The following is a 21,267-nucleotide window of genomic DNA, read 5'->3' on the forward strand; positions in this document are numbered from 1 at the left end:
ATGGTTTGTTTTTTTTAATCCCAAAGCAGATTATACAAACAACAATTTCATGAAAGATTTTTTTACAAGCCTAGCATTACTGGTTATATCTTATTATTAAGGTAAGCATTCTTCAAAGAACAGTATGATTGGAATTTCTTCCTGATACATAGTGACATGCTATTTGCTGGCTGCAGTGAGAAGAGTCAAAATGAAAACAAAAATACAGATTATTTTTTCTCTTGTCTTTATTGATTTAGACTTCAGAGCTACAGCCAAAAATAGTGCATCTGTAGAAAATTACCACACGTGCTATCAATACAGCATCATTGCATGTTTAGAATCATAAGCACTTGACAAATTGCAAAGGGAACATTCAATCTAATATTTTGGCAATGCAGACCATGAATAGAGAATACAGGGAGAAGGATTTTTTTTCCTCTAAAAAGAAATAGTTCTGCACAGGAATGAAAAGCCTCTGTTACAAAATTAATTCCAGTCACAAAAAAAACCCTCACACTGGCTCATTCAAGACATCAACATACACTGCTGGAAATTTTGCATGGAATGTCAAATGGTACGCAGAAGCTATGACTGCTACAGGTATAACGCCGTCTTCAGCACTTTGTATGCCATCGAGATGGTCACTGCATACCCAACGGCCCAAGACAAACCTCTGCCGGGCTGGGGAAGAGGGATCAAGTATGCAAAAGTGTGAACGATCCTAGCCCCAGCAAAGATCCTGAAATGCACCAAGGCTGTGGACAGCTCAGGGCCACTAAGAGCATACAGCAGTCCAATGCCAAGAAAGGGGACAATATTTTCAAGGTCATTCAGGTGGCCTCTGGGGAAAGAAGCAAAGTTATTTTACAGTGTTACATTTTGTTGAATAAACCACTTCAAGCCTCATTATTTTTCAGCACCTTCAGAGCATGCTACCATTAAGGCCCTAACATAACTGCTGGCTTCCTCTGCAGTGGGGACAGCTTCAGCTACTGAAATTATTTTTGCATGTTCACCTGACATCGCTCTGGTCTCTCTTGGTGCACCCCATGTTTTTAAGCTTCTGATCTTCTGCATGAAAGATCTCAGTTTTCCTCCAGGATTTTAGTAACATTAGGGATTTACATGAGGTATATGAGTGCACCTGGGTGTGCAAGAATGCAAGGAAAGGCAGGGAAGAAAACAAGATAGCTGGAATGTTCTTGTAGCTTCTCTCAACTGAACATCAATTAACTGGATGACTGTGGCTGCAACAGTCTAGTAAGACTCCATGGCCCAGACGGTCTATTCCAATCCCATAAACTCAGTGTGTAGTATCCATAAAGAAAATATGAAATATCATATATATGAAACATTCTATCAAATCTTCATTAAGTTCAATCATCTTGAAGAATGTTATTTTTGAGCACCTAACAGGTGTGACAGTTATGCTTTTGCTTCATTTTCTTCACTACTAAGCACTAAAATAGATGAAAAATGTTTGAAATTTTGAAACCATAATATAATTTACTAAAAATGTGTTGAGACTGAACTCCAGATCTTGAAGTATTCTTTCACGCCTCTTCCTAAACCTTCCCTGCTCCTTTTACCTCTTTAGAAAAATTATACTTCCAGCCAAATTCACTGATTGAAACAACCTCTAAGCCTTACTAATTATGTCAAATTCCACAGCCAACTAGAATCAGAACATGGTGTTATTTTGCAGCTGCTTTCTGAACTCATTTATCATTACAAGGAAACATATCTTCCACCTTTTTTATTCTTTTCTCCAAAAAAATACCCTGAAGAAAGTTAACATCTTTTCTATACCTATAAACAAAAAAAATTCTAGCCACACAGAGGACAAGCCATGCTAAATCTATGTGGCATTATCCATTGCCATGAAGCTTGCAAAAGAAAACATAGTATACTTTTGTTGAGAGGCACTGTTGGAAGGAAAAAATAGATCCTGCAACACTAATAGAGTAACTAGAACCAAGTTGACGTACTAGGTCTGGAGAAGCGTGAATAGCTCTGCAAAACAGCAACAAAGAATTTGATAATGCAGTGTTCTAAAAATCTAACCTGTGTAAATGACTCTGTGTGGTGGTTGTCATTTCTCTAACATAACAATTCGAGTTAAAAGGGCATCTGGTCATAAAGTTAGTATCAACTCAGTTGTCCTCTTAGAATTTACAAATAGAAAGGAATTATTCTTCAGCAAAAGTGCCCATTTTTCTATAACAGCCAGCAAATTAAACAACTCCTAGAACCACTCAGGGGGAGAAAAGGAAAATTCCGAGCATCTTTACAACCCACTGATATTAGGAATCTTCTGAGATTTTTATCCAGAAGAGACATACAGAAATATACTAGACTTCATAGAACCACAGTCATATACATTTACAAGGATGCACTGTTCTGATATCAGAGCTGATAGTCATTTTCAAGATCCTCCCTAACAGTGGTTTAAATGAGAACAGTTCATTCACATTCCAATTTTTTTTGTACGAAAATATATACAGCAAATAAACTGTTAGCTTCATTAAGGAATAATGATATGGAAAACATTCCATGAAAGCTTTCTCTTTTTAGCACAGGTATATCAAAGAGCATCTTGGAAGTTATGATTTTGATAACAAAATTTTGCCATCAGCTAAGTAAAATTAAATGAGCTGTAACTTCTAGCCCACTGAAAGGCAACTTATATTCTGCCACGAATCTTTCAAAACAAAATATGTACACCACAGGTTGCACACTGCCATACTATTAATAGCATTCTTCCAGAAGGCTGATCAACTTTCCTGTACAACTGACACATCAGTGAGTAACCTCGATTCAATCCAGCAAAGAGAGCACAGGCTTTGACTCCCACTCTGCATGATTTGCCAGATTAATGCTCTTACAACTCTGGAGTTCTGTGACTTTAACATAGTTTTACTCCTCTTCTGTTATTTCCTTTACACTTCAGGAAAAGATGCAACTATTGCAACTGATGTTCAGATCATATAGAAAGCTGAATTGCACTTAATGGACACTGCTTCATACTAAATCAACTTATGTCATGTTTTACAATCTTCTCACCAGTTTCCCCATGCATACAGGATACTATCAAAGAGTCAGCTATTATAACCAGACAATGACTTACTATTTTTAGCATGCATGCTGACTGAATGTGGAGTGGTTTGTTCATTTAAATAAATGTACTACATTACTATATAAAGCAAAATAAAACACACACAGGCTTGCCAAAGAAGATGTGAGAGGTATGAAATTAATTCCTTGATTTAGTATAATTCAGCTATTTAAAATAACTCTTAAAGACTACTATGTATTACCTACGTACACGCTCGACATCTGGATCAGTGCGCAGGTATTTTTTAGCACTCTCGCCTTTTCCAAATGATGCTGTATCTTCTGGGTTGACAAATGCCTATGTCAAACATAAACACACAAGAGACATCAGAAGCCAGAATGTTTTTTCTGGTCAAGACAGCTTGCTACAAAGGTCACTCTTTTTACTAATGCCTCTATAACCTCACATAACTTACCTGAAATTAAATGCACAGGGAACAATATATTGCTCACTGCATTACTGTTTTCTTGAGCCTTGCCTGTATGTAGCTTGCATGCTGACAAATTAATATAATGTAATTTATGCATGTAGCTAAAGCCTTCTTGTAAGATGGACAAGCACAGCAGATGACTGATACTTAGCCTGAAGTAATGCCAGTGGGCTGAAGGTACATAGGGACCTGGAAGGTAGAACTGCTATCTGCACCACCCAAGTCTCGTTTTCACTATCCTTGACAAATTATCCAAAAGCCTTTTGGGATCACTTCCTTCTTCAGAACTCTACGCAGAATAGCATCCAAAAGACCTCCCCCCATGCTCATTTATGACCAAATAAGTTTCTCCATTTCTTCTTAAGTACAAATTTTTTCCAGTTATGTAACTCGTCATTACCTCCAAATACTGTAAGACACTACTTGAAAACATTTAATACAGTTAGTGCAGACTGCAGTAGATCTTTCTTCACTGACACGTTAATAACACATGCATTTTGTGGACTGTTCAGACTATGCAGGTGTAATTCAAGCAAACCCTTTTGATTTTTAGGAGACTTTCATGATTGCTTTCTGAGGCATCCTTGATCCCTTTCTGTGAAATAACCTTGGCCTCAAAATTCTGGAGACACCTTAACAAGTATCAGCATCAATAACCTTTTGCCTTCTCTAACTCCACTGCTTTCCTCTACTTTTTCTTAACAATTTCAGGATTTTTTTATATTAAATAGGAAATAAAAATCGCTTTACTAATTTGTCTTTGGAATATTACTGTCTGTCATAAGAAAACCAAGCACTATAAATTAATGAAGGCCCTATTGTCACCTGCATACATATGAATCATAACACATTATGAGCATTAATACAGGACTCCATTGTATCTGCATATAAGACCCGTACAGCTGACATGCTTCTGCAAGACCAAAAAGAGGTAAGGTTATGACAGACACCTGGATCCTATTTTGAACATACAGGACAGACTGTGCGCTCTGCTATACTCAAGATTTAGCTGTGACAAAGACCTAGAGAGCTATTAGAAACCAGCAGTAGCTCAAACGCTGTGCTTCATGAGGACCTCATGACAAACAGAACTGGGTTATCTTGCACCCAGCAGAAACAAAAAGCAGCATTTCAACAAAAGGACTGCCACAAAATCCTTGAAGCACACACCATCTTGCAAAAACAGATCTCATAAGAATAGCCATATGGGGCAAACTCAGGGCTCTTTCAGCCCAGGACCAAGTGTTTCCAACAGTGGCCATAAGCAGATGCCTAGATAGGACCAAGAACAGGGCAAACACAACACTGTATTTCCCATGAGCTTTTTTCTCTCCTCAGCTAGATGCAACTTCTGCATTATTTAGTAAACCTCAGTAGATACTTCATATACTTATCTAGCCTACACATCGACTCACATAAATTTTCAGCCTGCCTCTTATAATAGAAAAAAAATCAATTATCTTTTTTTAGGATAATGACCTACCTGCAATGGGAAGGCTAAAACAATTAGGGAATGTAAAGATCTTTAGAATTACTGGATGAAAGGGTTATAGATGCATAAAAATCCACTTCATACCTCTTCTTCTAACCCTACTGGTTAGTTATTCATGTAACATGGCTCTATATCATACTTTATTTGCTTTATAAATTGGGTACCCTGGACACCAGCTTTCTGCAGAAGACAGTGGAAACTACAGTTATGAAAAACTCTTACTTAGAAGTAAGAGAAATGTTCTAGAAAGGCACAGTAAGTCAAATTCAACTGTAAGATACAGTCCCATAATTATCTCATAATTATGTTAAAGACGTCCAACAAAGCATCAGCATGCAAGACTCAGAGTATCATTAGGGGAGGGAGGAGGAAGAAAAAGAACAGCACCACTATTTGAATGGTGAAAACAAAAGAAACATCTGTGATATCACTACAAATTTCAACCTATTCTACCAGACAGTATTCCCAGTTTCTTACCTTCCTTGTGATTCTGAAGTATGCTGTTATAAGACTCATTAACATCATTTTTAGAAGAACAATAGTTGTATAAGTAGCATAAGCCCGGAAGACTTCATTGTCAATTAACTGGGTCAGTTTAGCCATTTCTCTGCTTCTCACTGATGACCTTTAAAAAACATTAAAGTTAGGTTAAGATCATAGGAATTCAAAGTTCCAACAAGATTATCAGAATATCCTTTTTTTTTTTCTTAATCACTGCAATGACAGCACAATTTTTCAACTGTGAAAAGTTTATTTTCAAACAAATTTGGTTTTCCTCAATTTATTTTCACAATGGCATACTATAATACTTTAAGATGAGAAGTTATATTATCATTTAATATTTAGCTTCCATTCTATCTGCTTATTAAACTGTCAAAAAATAATCCACCAAAACATGTAATGTAATTGCAGAAACAAAATGTAGTCACTTTTGAAATAACACAAGGAGTTAGACCAATTTCAGACCAGTTCATTTGAACTAGTGAATTTCCCTAAGCAGTTACCAGGACAGAAAGAGTGTGATGACATACTATACGTCCTGTAGTGTTTAAAGAAGAACATTAGTATTGCCTGTCTTTAAAAATGGCACAATTTTAATTGCACGTCAGCTTTCAAATTAACCAGTATCTTCCCACCCAGCAATAACTTGTGATGAAACTGAGTTAAACACGCATTTTTCCCCTTTGAGACCTTGTTCTCAAAAATTGCTTTTAGCATGATTCACGGGCAAAGATTAAGTTGTAATGACAAAAAGCAGAGAACTATTTATGCTTTTATCATGGGAGATTTAAGCTAATTAAGTATCTTTCCAATGAGACCATAACAAACCCACAGTCCTATGGAGGTGGCACCTTTTATCAACACCATAAAGTTAAGAATGTGATGAGAACTGAAGGCACATAAAACAAAAAGCACGTCCCCTTGCACGTTCAATTTGTGCTCTGCACAGAACAAGGCTTTTTACCTCACCAGTGCTTCAGTCATGCACTTAGCAAGTAGGAATCCATAAAACTAGTATGTCTTGGCTTCACTTGAGACCAAAATAAATGTACTGTTTTAGTCAACTTCATTATTTCCTAAATTTTAACAACAGTAATTAAAAATTAATAATATTAAACTTGATTACAACTCTAACAATCTCTCATCTTGCTTTCAGCATGGAGTCACTGCCAGCTACAGCCAAACAAGGGAAATGAGATGAGAGCAGTAGAAGACTCCTGCTCTGAAGGCACATCCTTGGTGGGCAGGATGGTGGTAAGGTAAGCAGCTGTTTGACCAGTGAAACAAACCTGCCTTCCCTGGACCTGTCTGGCTGTGGTGGTGGGATTTGCTCCCTCTTTTATCCTTTCTAAAACAGTGTTTGGGCCACTAGGCAAGGCAGTAGGCCTCGGGGTTATAGAAAATTCAGTGTAACTCTCCCTCCTCTCACATTACAGTACAACAGTTTTCGAGATCATCAGTGATTTGGCAAAATTTTTTTTCAGTGATGAACAGAAACTGCAATTTTTAACTTTATCACAGCAGGAAGTTTGTGTAGTTTCACCAAACAAAATTAAATCCCTGGCATCCAAGCATTTTTCCATAGTGGATCTTAAAACGATATTGAAAATACATCCAAGAACTGTGCAGAGTCATGAGAAACTGTTCACCGTCTCTGGAACTACACCACATTTGTCCATTTTCCCTGCTTGTAGGGTCGGCCTCCCCAAACCCCTACCGCCCAGGCACTGCCCGCGCTACGAAAATGAAGTACGCTGACGAATTCGTGGTTAAACAGCAGCAGAAAAACAAACATAACCCCCACATACCACACCAGCACAGGGCTTAAAAGGATACGTCTAGTAAGTCCACAACAGCCTGGTAACAATGGTCTCTCCCTGTGGTGCGGACGCAAACCCGGGCCCGCTGAAGCGCACGCGGTCAGACCCCACGCAAAGGGTCACAAGCCGGTGGGTAACGACCCGGGGCGCCGCACAGCTGCGCGGGTGCCCCCGCCACGCGTGGCTGTCGCAGGCTGGCCGGCCGCGCAGCTGCACTCGGCCGTGTCGCCACCGGGCAGGCCGCCTGCCGTCTGCTCGTTACAACGCCACCTCCCGAAGCGCGCCCCCTGCCCACTTACGCGGCCGCCCCCCCTCCCCCCCGCCCCGGCCAGGCCCGGCCACACGCGCGGGCTGGAACCAAGCGGGGCCCGCGGCCGCGCGCTGCCCGCCCAGGCCCCTGCGCTCAGCCGCGCCGCCCGGCCTGCGCGCACGGCGCTGCCTGCGCTGCGCTTCCCCCGCAGGGCGGGCAGGGCCCGGGCCGCCCCGCCGGGAGCTGCGGGGACCTGCCCTCACCGACCGCCGCGGGCACCGGGCCGCCTCCGCGCCGCCCTCCACCACAGCCGGCCGTCGCCTGCGCGGGGCTAAGGCTCCGGCACCCCCTCACGAGAAGCCCCGCCACCTTCAGCGCAGCAGACGCGGCCCCGCGCACCCTTCCGGCACCCGCGGGGTGTTCGCGCCCCGAAGGCGGGGGAGGGGGGGGAGGGGGGCCTCCTCCCCCCGCCGGCAGCGGGAGCCGCCATCACGCACCTCGCCCGCGTCCCCTCGCAGAGCGCGCACAGCGCACCGAGCCCCGCTCGTCCCGGCCGGGCACTGCGCCGCCGCCCGCCCCGGGCCCGGCCCCGCCTCGCCTCGCCCCCGGGCGCGGAGGCGGGTCCCGGCCCGGCTCTCGGCGAGGGCTGCGCGCCGCTGGCCCCTGCGGGCCCCGGGCCGCTGCGGGGTGCCAGGCCCGGGAAGGGCAGGGTTTGGGCCCGGGCCCCGGCAAGCCTTACCTGGGGAGGGAACGGAAATAAACCAGGAAAAACAAACAAACAAAGAAAGGCCCTTCTGGTCTGAACACCCTTGGCCTTCGAGACACAGAAACCAAAGACTGTGACCCAGCCAGGCGGCGTTAGGGACACGCCATGTCCAGCCATTGCACAAGCTCTCAAGTGGGCCCAAAGCTCACCTGGAAAACTACGTAAAGCTCCTTAAGTCTCAGCACTTTGGGCTCCTACATTGTTTGGGTGGGTCTGAACTTCTACCAAAGGAAAAAAAAAACATAGAAATGGTTACGCTGCCCAGCCACCAGTGCTGTTCCAATCAATATGTATCATGTTGCTTTGCAAAGCCTAACAGAAAATAAAGGGCCTTCAGGGCTGGCCACGGACTTTACCAGCACGCTGGGATGTGATGAAAGGAGGAAACCCGGTGTACGAGCTTCCCTGTGTTTCTTCCAGAGAAAATTAGGCTATTCCCACAGCACTCCCCTATAACGGGAGCCATGCTTGTGACAAAGCAGCTCATGATAAACAGGCCTGAAGAAGATAAAGATAAATGTACCCAGGTGCTCAGTAAAGATTTCAGAAATAATCCTAAAGATGTGTACAAAGTCAGAAAGGGATACAATTTTTAAGGCTGCATCATTACAGAAAAGCTAGTTTTAGGTATATATATTCAGCGTTCATTGTTGTTACTTCTGTGCTTCATGTCATGTTAAATACCTGCCCGTGCAGACCTTTGTGACTTTTCTTATTAATCATCAAACACAGCAAAACTCGTTTGAGTAAGGACTGTAGTATCAGAACTGTTTTTAAATGACGGTAAAATTGGGTTCAACAACCTTTGTTCTTACTAAGGACACTGCAAATAATATTTCCACTGCAGTCAACAAAATAACTCACATGAGCATGGATCCATCCCAGCAAACAGATTTATTTTAAAAAAATGAAAGCATTTCTGCAGGTCATAACTTATTTCAAGGCAAGAAGTTTATTTACTTCATGAACTGTGTACACCACCTAACACATAATATATCCCAATCGCATGTATAATTGGTGCTATTGAAATAAAACTATAATTATTTTCTATTGCCACCTTTTTTTATGTTTGTTTAGCATTCTAATTCTTAGATGAAGCCAGTTTAAAAAGAAGGTAAAACTGTTAACAGAGTTAAAATAAACTCACATTATTATACTTGAGAAGAAAAGCTGGTAATTGATTTACATGCAGTTCTCAGAACTAGATTGGGAAATACCAGAAAGCCAGGAGAAAGGCGATTTTCATTCGTTGTAGGTAAAATTAGTTGTAGGTCGTATAAAGAGAAGCAAAAATGCAGGTAGAAATTTTATAGATTCTGGAAATTTAGATTATTTTATGTGATCTTAAAAAACACTTCTGAAATTGGGAAAGCTTATATGCTCCCAGTCTTTGAATTTTGAGGCCAACACCTTACTAATTTTTTCATACCATTATTGAATTCCCCTAATTCTAAAGGAAGCTACAGAAAGAAGATATGAGGGAGGAGAACAAGAAAGGAGGGAAAAGAGAGAAAAATGAAAGAAAAAGAAAAGAGAAAAAGAGAAATAGTAAAAAGAACGGGAAAAGAATAAAGAAAAAGAAAAATAGAAAAAAATAGAAAAGAAAAAAGGAGGGGAGGGGAGGGGAGGGGAGGGGAGGGGAGGGGAGGGGGAGGGGAGGGGAGGGGAGGGGAGGGGAGGGGAGGGGAGGGGAGGGAAGGGAAGGGAAGGGAAGGGAAGGGAAGGGAAGGGAAGGGAAGGGAAGGGAAGGGAAGGGAAGGGAAGGGAAGGGAAGGGAAGGGAAGGGAAGGGAAGGGAAGGGAAGGGAAGGGAAGGGAAGGGAAGGGAAGGGAAGGGAAGGGAAGGGAAGGGAAGGGAAGGGAAGGGAGAAAAAAAGGAAAAAAGGAAGAAAAGAAGAAAATAAGGGAAGAGTAGAGAAAAGAAAACAAGAGGAAATAAAAGATAAAAGACAAAAAAGAAGGAGAAAAAGAGAAAGGAAAAATAAGGATAAAGGAAAGACAGAAAGAAGTTAAAGATAGAAAGGGAAGGAGAAAGTAAGAAAAGAAACAAGAAAAGGAGCCATTATTTCTTGTTGACCCTGAACCACTTAAGAGTTGGGGGGAGTCTAAGCAGAGTGCAAAACTAGGGCCATAGTTAGTAAAGCAGTAGTGAACTTGTGCTCAAGGTCTATTTTCTTCTCAAAGTTCGGTAGCAGCATAAAGTGTCTGTAGAACATTTGAAAACTGCTGTGATCTAAGTGAGGTTGGATACATAACTGTGGTGATAGTTGCTCCTGAGGGACCCATTCTCACAGTCCTTACTCATGTGAATTGTCCCTTCGATGCTAATAGCATCACTCTTGTAAATCAGGGATGCCATATCAGCCCAATGCCCAGGGTTATACTGATCATGAAGGGCTTGATCTTGCAAACCTCATTCATGTGAGCAACCCTTTTTCATGACAATTTTCCCACTGACTTGAACTATCCATATAGCCAGAGACAGTAGAATCAGGACACAAATTTAGGGTCAGCATAAAAGTAGGAATACAAGAGTTTTTCATTTAACCTCCAGCAAGGAATAGATACTTCCCAAGAAGGCCAGATAAATGCAATTATTCTCTTTTGACTGCAGGGAAGGGGAGGGAGAGGCATGTATTGATCAGCCTTTTTCCATCCTGTCTGCTTCTCTGACTGCATTTATTCACCATAATTAGAGTGATAAAGAAGGTACCAACAATACATTTTCACCATACCTGAAGTTTTTGTTCACCACCCCTTTGTTAATATAAATTAGTTGTTTCCTCAAATAGCTCTTCTGTAAAATTGACAAATTTTGCCTCCTGCATTAAATAAGCCATTGATTTATAGAGTAAAACAAATCATGAACACTAAGATTCATTCCATATTTTAACTTAAAATCTGAAGTACTCTTTAAATTCAAAAAGGGAAATGTTACAAAAATGTTTAGTATAACGGACCTGAGTCAGTTTTTGTGCTACTCCATTAAAACCTACACCCTCTGGTTAGAAAGCACTTTCACAATATCAGATGTTGACACCTATGTAATTTTGCTGTGATTCACATGCTTTTGCTTCAGAAGATCTCAAACTGCTGTCTGGTTGCTCTGGGGAACTGCTTCAAAAACAGCAAGAAAGGATCTTTCTTTAGTTAGAAATGCTTCCTGCTGGGTGTAGCTCAGTGAAGGCTTCTCTGGCATAAGCTGCCTTTTCATTGAGCTTCTAACTTCAAAACAGCTGTGTCCATCCATCTGTCTCTTTTATTCACACCACTGTTTGGAGGACAACAGTTGTCAGTATTCGACTTCGGTGTTTTTTTAGAATTCCAGATGCTCACATGTGAGACAGAAACAATAGTACATGGTTTAAGTGACCAGTCACAGTGGTTGATGACCAACAGGCAATGAGAGGAGGTGAAAGAATACAATCTCCACAAAGCACAAGAGCACAAGAGCAGAAATTTCTGCTGATTGTCTGCTCAGTTATACGTCACTAATACATTATTCGAAAACCCCACAATGCTCATTTACTGGTCATTTAAGGAGACAATGAGTAAGGTTATCCTCTAAAGTTGCTTACTCTTCCATCAAGTAGCACCATTCCTACAAGGAACATGCAAGCCAAGGATCAAAAGTCAGGGGATGGACATACCATAAGAAGTACTCCAACAGATGGAAAGTACCTGTAGACTGTTGCCCTACACAGCTTGATGTCCCAGTTGAGGAACAACTCAGAAAAGGACCGGAGGGCATATAGGCAAACCTTTTCAGTAGATCTATGTATAAGCACATCATGGACCATTTTTTTGCCTTGAATCCTCTTTCACTGCATATGAATACTGCAGCAATGGTCTCGCTTCTGAAAATAAGTCTGCAGCACAGAACTGCCTTTGCAGCTGACAGTAATGCGTATGTGATGAGGTATTTAAAGTCCTGTGCTGTACTGAAGGGAAAGGGGCATTAACCTCAGCTTTTGTGATGCTATTTGGTCTGTACAATTGTTTTTATTAGTAAAGCAAGATATTGTAGATTATTAAAGGCCATGTGAGGGTTGATATCATAATGCTCAGATATGCCAATAAAACAGATTTTGCAGACACCATAGTACGTTACTTTTAAGCTAATCCAGTGAGAAGTTATTTGTTAAGCATTATTAAATACAGCTTGCAGAACAAAATCTGATCCTTTAAAATAATACTGAAGTAGCAGAAGAAAAAAAAATATTCATTATAAACCCAGAAAGGTTATCAAGTTTCACTTCACAGATTGAACAAAGTAGAGAGAGCAAAATGATTTTTAAGCCATTGAGGTTTTAATCATTAGTAGAAGCATCCAGTAGTTTTTCCTTGTTCTTGTACTACTATTCTGCTCTAAAGCCATGAGAAAATTATAAAGCTGGAGACCAAACTGGAATATTTTTTGCTACAGTACCACTCCAGATGCACACAGAAGGCATACAATCAGTTGGACCGAGCTGCTGAGAAGACAGAGATGATAAAAAGTATCTAGCAATAAGTTGCCAAGGTATCTCTATAGACAAGAGATTCCTGGAAACAGGCAAAAGCTTTACAGATAGAGATATGTGTAGACATACAGACCTGGTGTGTCTATAAAAAAATAGGTAAAGCTATAAAGTTAACTTTTAAAATACTCCCAGATCGTACTGTGAGATTTTTGTACTCGTGTAGATGTTGGTATTTAGACAGCGAAAGAGCTAGGTCCTGTGGATTGAAGTAAGCTCATTTTTCCATGAGAGTACAAAACTGCCCTATGATGGTCTGAACCTTTGGTCACTGCTAATCTTAACTGGATTCCTATCACAGTTGAATGTCAATAGGCTAAATGTTCCTGTTGCTCATTATTAGTCATGTAAAATTGGAGTTTCTTTACACTTTATTTGTATGTATATATCACTGATGGGATGTGAACCATGTTTAGCTAGTGAAACAGCTTCTGCCTGGCAGTTTGGAGATGCTTTTGAGAGCTGAAGGTGAGAAAGGAGAGGTACACTCCTGCACTGGTGTTTATTTTTGAGGAGTAACCATCTGAAAGAAAGAACTTAAGTGTCCCATGTAAGCAAGATACTGATCAGTAATCATTCCCTGTTGCCAACATGTATCACTGATCTGGTGGTAGGATGCCAGGTGGAGTTCTGTAGAAGTACTAGATAGAGGATGTGGGGAGAAGAAATGCCCCCCAGATTTTGGGTGTCTGTTATTATCCTGCAAGAAGTGAAGGCTGAAGATTCCTGCCCTCAGCAATTCAGCTGTCTCCATCTCACAGACTGAAAGAAGTTGTGTAATGAATGCAAAGTGAGTACATTCCGCTCCCTGAGGAAAGAGTGCCCAAAGTGTGCTTGCTTGGGAGTTAAATTTGTGTGTGAGTTGTCCTTATGTAAGGGTTAAGAGGCAGGCTGTGTAGTCAGTGTGAGCCAAACGTCATTGTTTTTAAAAAAATCAATTATCTGCAATTATAGGCCCTACTCCAACAGTACCTTTGCAGTATGCAGAGCCTTCCCAGGTAACACGGCTATTTTTGTTAGCAACCTCCCCTCCCCCAGCTCTCTGTACAGAGCCAAGTTTAGAGTCAGCAAAATTACTTGGAACCAGCACATTTTATCCCCAACAGGCCAACAAACCACAATTAAACTGTATTACCATACATTATGCTTTAAAGGGATTCCTTTACTGCAGTATGTAAAAGTCTGTAAGGAGAAACAGAGGGGGAAAGAAGATGACAAACATTTTGCTTGTAATGGGTTAAAGTCCTCCCTGATGTAAGTTCATTGACTTCAGTTGGCAAGGGATGAATACAGACAATTCAATATTTAACAATCAGCAACTTTTGCTTAGTCAGCAAGAAAAGGAACAATTTAAGGTCCAGAGCCTTCCCTGTGCTCTTTCTGTCTTCCTGAATCTTCACTTGGTTGCTGTAGCTCTCTGCTAACAGGAACGACACTCTGCAGGGTTGGCTGTTGGGTATTTTCTGCTGTGGTGCAAGATTACTCCTCATGGTTTTATGGTGCAGCAGTAGACTTTAATAGTCACCTGAGGCAATTATTCAGATACTGTATTGTGCAGTCAGATTGCTTTTGAACAGCTGCAGAAATACTTAGCAGAGAGGTACTCCCTGAAGTCCTGGGATGGGAAATAAAAACAAACAAACCACAACAGCAAGACAAGAGTCTGTCTCTTACTCTGTCTTTTAGCTTGTAAAAAAGGAATTGTGTAAGTGATTTAAAACTTAATTGAGACAGAGAGCACTTTTCATTTAGTGGTCCATATCACATCCAGTAATAACAGGCTACAAAGTCTATACCCTTCGCTACTCAAACACAAATTCTCTTTGGGTAGAGTTGTGACCCAGTGTATGGTGCTATGCAAGGCAATTCTCATTAAAAAGACAAAGAGGTGATAAGATAGGGATACAATTATTCTCTCCAGTAGTGATGATCTTTGGTGCGATCCCATTGACATGGAACATCACAAAATCATACGTTCCTCTAGTAGAAATAGTTCTCATAGCTTCAGCCTTGTAATTCTGATGAGTACTATGCCTTAACAAATATACCATTCTTTTCTTTCCCCCAAGCCATGATAACCAGTGTTTCTCTGTTACACTGTGTTGCAACTAATTAATTTTCCTGCCATTGCAATTCTAACTAGTCCTGGTGAAAAAGTTTTGGCCAATATAACATATTGTGGCTTAGCCTGGTGCTCTATGTTGTTTCAAGTCTCACTTGGGGTATTCAGATGCACTGTCTATTTAGCTTGAATAAAGAGTGCTCATAAACACATCAAATTTTATGGAATTTCTTAATAGCTGTCTGGTCATCAAATCCTGCCTCCAGCTCTGGACTCCGGAGTATCTGGCAGTATAGCAGACGGAGAGAAGGACTTTTGTTGGGTTTGGTGTCTAGGAAGTATCCCTGCTACTGTTTTTCTGCAGAAGGATCCATGCTACTGTTTCTCCTGGAGATGGACAGCTGATGGGAGCTCAGTAGGCTCTCCTAACCCACTCCTCCACTGCATCATAACCACTTTTCTCTTAAGACACAGTTTGAACATTTCCTCAGCATTTTGACCCTTTAGGCAAAGTCAAGCTGGGACAATGTTTTGTACTAAATACAGTGCCTGATATGTTGGGAATTTAGTGGCTGAAAGACTGCTTGTTCACTTTTACTGATATGTGCTTCAGTGAAGTTGCTCTTGATTTATAGCTGGATAAGCAAAATCAGAATCAGACCCTTGCTGCTCATTTCTGTGGGAGCAGGACTGGGCCTTATGTGCTCTTGTGCTCATTATATACCTCAGCATCAAGTCTCAGAGCTTTGATTCATAGAGTTCTCTTTAATTTGGTACATGCAGGCTTCCCAACTAGATCACATAGCAGCAGGATAACAATCCTCATGAGAGCATTTCAGTTTGAGAAATTCATGAAGAGGGTGACTTTGCTGCTTACTTTCAATGACACTTGTGGAATAGGAAAGAGAAGAAGTGAATGAAATGGAATTGCCAGCCTGTTTCAAAATGTATGCTCTATTGTACAGCAGATGACAAATAGCATCCTCAATAAAATAGTTCTGGTAGCTGTGCAAGTTTTTGTTGTGTTGTTTTTTCCCCACTGTAATCTGTCTTTTCACATTTAGGGCAAGTTTTTCTTACCTGTATGCACTGCACATGGGAGCTCTGCAATACTACTCCCTTGTGCCCTTCTGCAGAGAAGGTATCCACAGGCCTTGCCTGGGGTGAATGTAAGCAGGAGGAACAGAGCCTCTTTCTGCCATACAGCAGAGAAAGTCCTTGAATTCACCCCTTTTCTCCTCCCATCTCCAGCACTCTGACCGAGAGTGTTGAATTCAGAGCAGGAGAGAAGTTGTCGCGTTGTGAGACGTTACAGATCTAGGGCAGGTCACTTCTCATGGAGCAAAACCAGGTTCCTTCCTGCTGCTTTTCCGAGCCATGAAAAGGCATATATGCCTCCTTACTGGGAAGGATTGCAAAGCAGTACCTCGCCTTCCTTCAGCAGAGATGAGCCACTCTCCTATTGGATAAGGCATATTACTATATATCTGGGTATATTGAAGTTGAGGGAAAAATACATCTTTGACAGGAGCTATAGTGAATCATAGATATGTGTATATGTATAAAATGACTGTAGGAGCTCTGCAACTGGCAAGGACAAGAAAGTGTTCCTAAAAGAAAAATAACCAGCTTTCTACTTTGAGGACAGCAGGGGTTTTTCCCCTTTCCATGGAAGATTGGCTTCCCAGACTGGTAGCTACACACCAAGAATATTTGAAATAGAGCTCCTGATGCTCTTCACCCCATCCTAATTTCCACACAGACACGTATTTGCAAAGGGCAATATTGGCCTCTAATGGTACCATGAACTGTCTTTGTACAAGAAAAAGTACTTTTGTGTGAAGCTGAGTAAGGAATTTTTGTGGAATTACATGTTGAAAAGAGTTGGAGAAATGTGGTTGACTATCCTAAGAACAGACAAAGCAAATGTACCTGACATACATTCTCCTCCAAGTTGATGCCGTATTGCCCTGGCAAAAGTGTCCCAGAGTATGCAGATCATGACCTAGACCTAACTCTAGTTAAATAAAGGAGCTACAAGAAGCTACAAACTGAGGATCTGTATTAATGCATCCTGATTTCAGAATTAGTTCATTTGCTTTGGTGGGTTTTCATTCCATCCTTACTGCTTCTTTTAAAAGGTTGCTTATTTGGTGATGTATTTAATTTCAGTGCCTCAAATTTCTGTATGTTTGTGTGTCCACACTGTTAGTGTTTGTGGGAGTGTGCTTGAAAGTGGTGCTTTTAGTAACAAAAAATAGTCATATGTGTATAGATTCAGTCATTTACTGCCTTGTCCAAGGACTTAATTTGTTTCTGTTTCGTCAGGTGATCTTACTGACAATTGTCAAAAAGTTATTCAATAGCAGTCAGCATGCCTTTTACATATTTTCTTCCTGAAGCTTTATAGCCCATTTGAACTCAGAGAAATCATCTAGGAAACAGATCTCCAACAGAATGTTTTGAAAGCCTTCCTTAACCCTTTTAAGGACTTCATGTGTATATATATATTTATGTTTTGTGCTGTACTGTTCAGACTCTGCAAGGGATCGTGAATAATAATCATCTTGCTTAGCTGTGCACAGTATGGAGCACTGTACATACAGTCACACTGAGCCCAGTTATGCTGTAGTTCATGAGATACAAAGCTGATTCAATAATAATAATGTGGTTTATACTAGCCAAGTTCAATTTGTAATGCTTTGTACTGAGTAGAGTGTTACCTGATTAATCAGGTAACTAAATCAGAGGTGGGGCAGGCAAATGGCAATCTTCCTGGAAGGGCAGTTAACACTTGGTATGTTGCTCATCCCCTCCTTACTCCAAGGACAGGAATAGAAAAGCTTGTTGTACCCACCTCAACAATGACCTGAATGAACTGCAAGAAGAGGTAAGAGAATAACCAGTCAAAGACGACAACTCAGTTCATGGATTCTCCTGTGAAGCCTGACAAAAATGTTGCTGCAACAGTCACATACTGTCATTTGCTGGGAGGTGAACTAAGCCCCTGAACTTGTTTCAATGGCCAACTGAACAACTAATTGTCAGATGATGACTTTTGGTCACTAGCCATTTTGACGTTATGATAACAGAGATGAAGATTTGATGTTCCACTTCTACTATGTGGGTGGGCTTCATAAATGTCTCTGTGTGCAGTAGCTTTTGATCTTTTAGATTGTGATCCAAAGTCTACCAAAGTCAATGAAAAGACCAGCAACTTTAGACCTGTGTTTAGTAAATGTTAAATACCCTTTTCCAGGAAACTCTGTATCAAAAGGTAGTGAACTTCAAGTCCATGAATCATGGTCCTTCCACGAAATACGTGGTCCTTCTAGCTCTATGTTGTCTAGACTTTGGTGACCTAGAAAACAGCAAATCATGTTGCATCTCAGTAGCTCTGTTGAAACCTGTTGCTGATGAGTACCATACCCAGGTGTTCACAGAGTGGATTTTATCAAAAGCATCTGTTGTAATACTTAATCCATCCTTACTGATGGGCAGCCTTTTGAAGAGGAAGCTTCAGATGTTGTGCTTACTTTAGGGTGGAAGCAGATTTCTGTCCTCCCTTGCTCTGAAACCAACTTATTTCTAGGCAGTTCTGCAAGATTTGCCCCTTAACTTCACAATGGTTACATAATTAACTTGGAACAGAGTTAAGTGACTATCTCTAGTTTGAGGGTGTAGGTTTTTTTCGCACCCTTCTTTCATTTTTCTCAGCTGTTAGCACTGCACTGCATGACACACTCATGCAGTAGCCTTCCCAGTCTACAGCAGTCGAAGCTAACAGCTGTTCAGCAGCACAAATGAACCCCTTTATCTGCCCTGCGTAACCTTGTAACCCAAGGACAGATTCTAGACCCATATATTTAAATTATGTATACGTTCACCATTAGTTTTAGTTCATGTTTTCTTTAAATCCATCATGAAGTTACTTCAGTCATTCTGAATTTTCAGGGGCCCTGTTTCAAAATTAGCCTCCAAAAAGCCTCTCTGAAATTGTGCCCACTCTAGTCTTGAGACCAGTTCAGAGACTCTTTCTTACCACTTTCTTGCCACGTAGTATTCTCTCTACTCTTCCCATGACAAGGCAGATAAATTGATATTGATGCTACATAAGGGAGGTCAAGGGCACTTTAATTACCGTGGCCTGACTTGCCTGAATTCAGTCTTTCTGCTACTGGCCTCCCACAGAAGGTCCTGTTAAACTCTGTAGACATTCCCTTAATTCCATGAGCATCAGTGCAAGTTTTCTTCCTTTACTAAATTTTAATGAATAAGCAAGCCACCTAGAAAGTTTAATAACCTTTTACCATATGTTCAGAAACATGTGAAATATAACGATTGCTTAATGGACTGATACTCACTTGAAGTCAAGTTCTTTGACTACCATGATTTTAGAACTAAGAGTAGTTGACTTGTGTCTTCCACTGCAATAGACCTGATCCAGATCCTATCAAAGTCAACAGCGTTTTTTGTCGAACTTGTAAGATGTGGCTCGCACTCTGCTGAAGTTGCTCACAAGAATTTCAATTATTTTTATGCTTTTGAAAAATAAGCTCAGTCACAAGTAGTGGTACCTCCTTTATACCTGAATTTTCCTAGTGATAAAGAAGATTGATAGAGTGGATGTTGAATGAGGAGGGCCTATCTGCGGTTTAACTCACAACTGCAGAGTGATAGCAATGCCGTATTTCCTAAGAACTTTACCCTGCAACAGCTAGAGATAACTTATCAGAATAAACAACTATGGGACAAAGTTTCCATCTAGTAAGTCCATGCCAGCCAGGAATCTCAACATCTCTTATAAGGCAGCAAAATTAATTTTTCACTTCTGCACTTTTGTGCAATAGTTTTAACAAAGAATACTGGCCAGCTCCCTCTGTAAATTCATTAGAGAATTAAAGTTCATTGTATAACAATGGAAGGAAAGAGAAAATACTATTGTATTGTAATGCCTTTCTGCAGAATGAGTGGTGTTTAAAAAGTACTAGCCAGGGGGTTTCTTACAATCTTTTAGCAGTTTGATTTACATATCAGCAATGGTGGAGGATTAGGACAGGTTGTAATGAAACATGGTTTAATTTCTGCACTTTTGTTGTGGCATCAGTGCTCTAAATGTAGTGTGCTTTATTAAAAATACATGAGTACTGTTATTTGATATTTTAACTGGAGCAGTAGCTACATGTTCCAGTTTAGCTAAGTGTTTTAAATGCATAAAATAAACGTCAGACTGTCACCATACCTAGAAGTGGTTGTATATGCTTAACTGTGCAATTGTATTAATGTCAATCATGTGTATATTGTGCACATATTTAGACATGACCTTAACTCATTGCAAGATTCAGGCTTACATTAAAGCAGTAGTATTTATTTTTTTTTTTTTTTGCCTTTACTACTAGTTTAACAAGCAATAAGAAATGGTGGAGGGAAGATTCAAAGGTTATAGTCTATGCATGTTGAGGCCTGATTATGTACTGCACAACCTAGTGATGATCGCTTTCATGGAAATGCCTGAAAGAAAGTGCAGAGCAATTTGGGTAGAAGGAGTTCAGATATTTATGGAGTCTCCCTGTGTTGGCCTTATGGGTGCTGAGCAACTTGAACTTTTCCCACAGTGCTTAACTTCTTTACAACCTGCAGGTGTTAACTTAAGCAATTCAGCATTGTTGATTCTTGTGATCATGTTGTAAGTTCTTTATTAGTTGGTGTTTTTCCTGATATCCAAATCCTTCAGGCAGGTGAATCCATGAGAATTTCTCTTGGTAATCCTTTGTGCTAATAGGGGAGGAGGGAGTTAAAAAATGTGGCCAAGTACAGCTCTAAAGGTCAAACCAACAGAACACGTAACACCGAGAAACAACACTCTCATTTAAAAAAAGGAAAATCCATTATAAATATTTTCACTTACAGACTTGGCTTTTTCTAGATCTGATTTTTTGTTTTAATTGTTTTTTTTCCTGAATCAGTTGTTTCGGTTTCAGCTTGGGTCAAAGGTTTGGCAACTGTTTCCCCTCATTTTTATTTTAATTAGACTATCGCTTATTTTTATATTCTCTATTAAAAGAATATTAAAACCCTGCAGATTCTACAAGGTCTACTTTTCTGGTCAGTACAGAGTGCCTTCACATCACATCGCTTTTAATGGAAATTAATTGTATCACGCCTATAGACCTTGGAGCAATTTTGTAGATATTAGATTCTTAGACATCTGTGGTGTTTTATTATTGATTAAAAAATGAGAGGAAATCTTATGGCTTAAGACCTTGTGCTGGGATTTATGAATTACTTTTTTTCCTATGTGACCCTTGGCAGGTCATTGAATCTGTCTTT

General features: G+C 40.6%; 2 protein-coding genes across 4 annotated transcripts in view; one reads left to right on the forward strand and one right to left on the reverse strand.

Moving 5' to 3' along the window:
• Positions 1-209: 209 nt before the first annotated feature.
• Positions 210-8,211, reverse strand: MGST1 (microsomal glutathione S-transferase 1). 2 transcript variants are annotated; one of them, XM_040593868.1, is made up of 4 exons: positions 8,088-8,211; positions 5,497-5,644; positions 3,300-3,394; positions 210-823 (listed from the first exon to the last, which is right to left on the reverse strand). In XM_040593868.1, the coding sequence occupies exons 2-4, from the start codon at positions 5,620-5,622 to the stop codon at positions 577-579; spliced, it is 468 nt and encodes a 155-aa protein (XP_040449802.1). In that variant the 5' UTR covers positions 5,623-5,644; positions 8,088-8,211; the 3' UTR covers positions 210-576. The 2 variants fall into 2 exon arrangements, with proteins under 2 accessions (XP_040449802.1, XP_040449803.1); XM_040593869.1 differs by lacking the exon at positions 8,088-8,211 and adding an exon at positions 7,329-7,440.
• SLC15A5 (solute carrier family 15 member 5) overlaps positions 7,384-21,267 on the forward strand; it is a 71,315-nt gene continuing 57,431 nt past the window's right edge. The window contains exon 1 of one of the 2 annotated variants that reach the window (XM_040593862.1): positions 7,384-7,469. Coding sequence is in view for 1 of the 2 variants with exons in the window: in XM_040593860.1 (XP_040449794.1) it covers positions 7,387-7,469 (83 nt within the window). In the remaining variant the exon portion in view is untranslated. The remainder of the gene's footprint in view (positions 7,470-21,267) is intronic. The other variant, XM_040593860.1, reaches the window with a different exon arrangement.

The sequence above is a fragment of the Falco naumanni genome, chromosome 5, assembly GCF_017639655.2.
Source record: "Falco naumanni isolate bFalNau1 chromosome 5, bFalNau1.pat, whole genome shotgun sequence".
NCBI classification, from domain to species: domain Eukaryota; kingdom Metazoa; phylum Chordata; class Aves; order Falconiformes; family Falconidae; genus Falco; species Falco naumanni.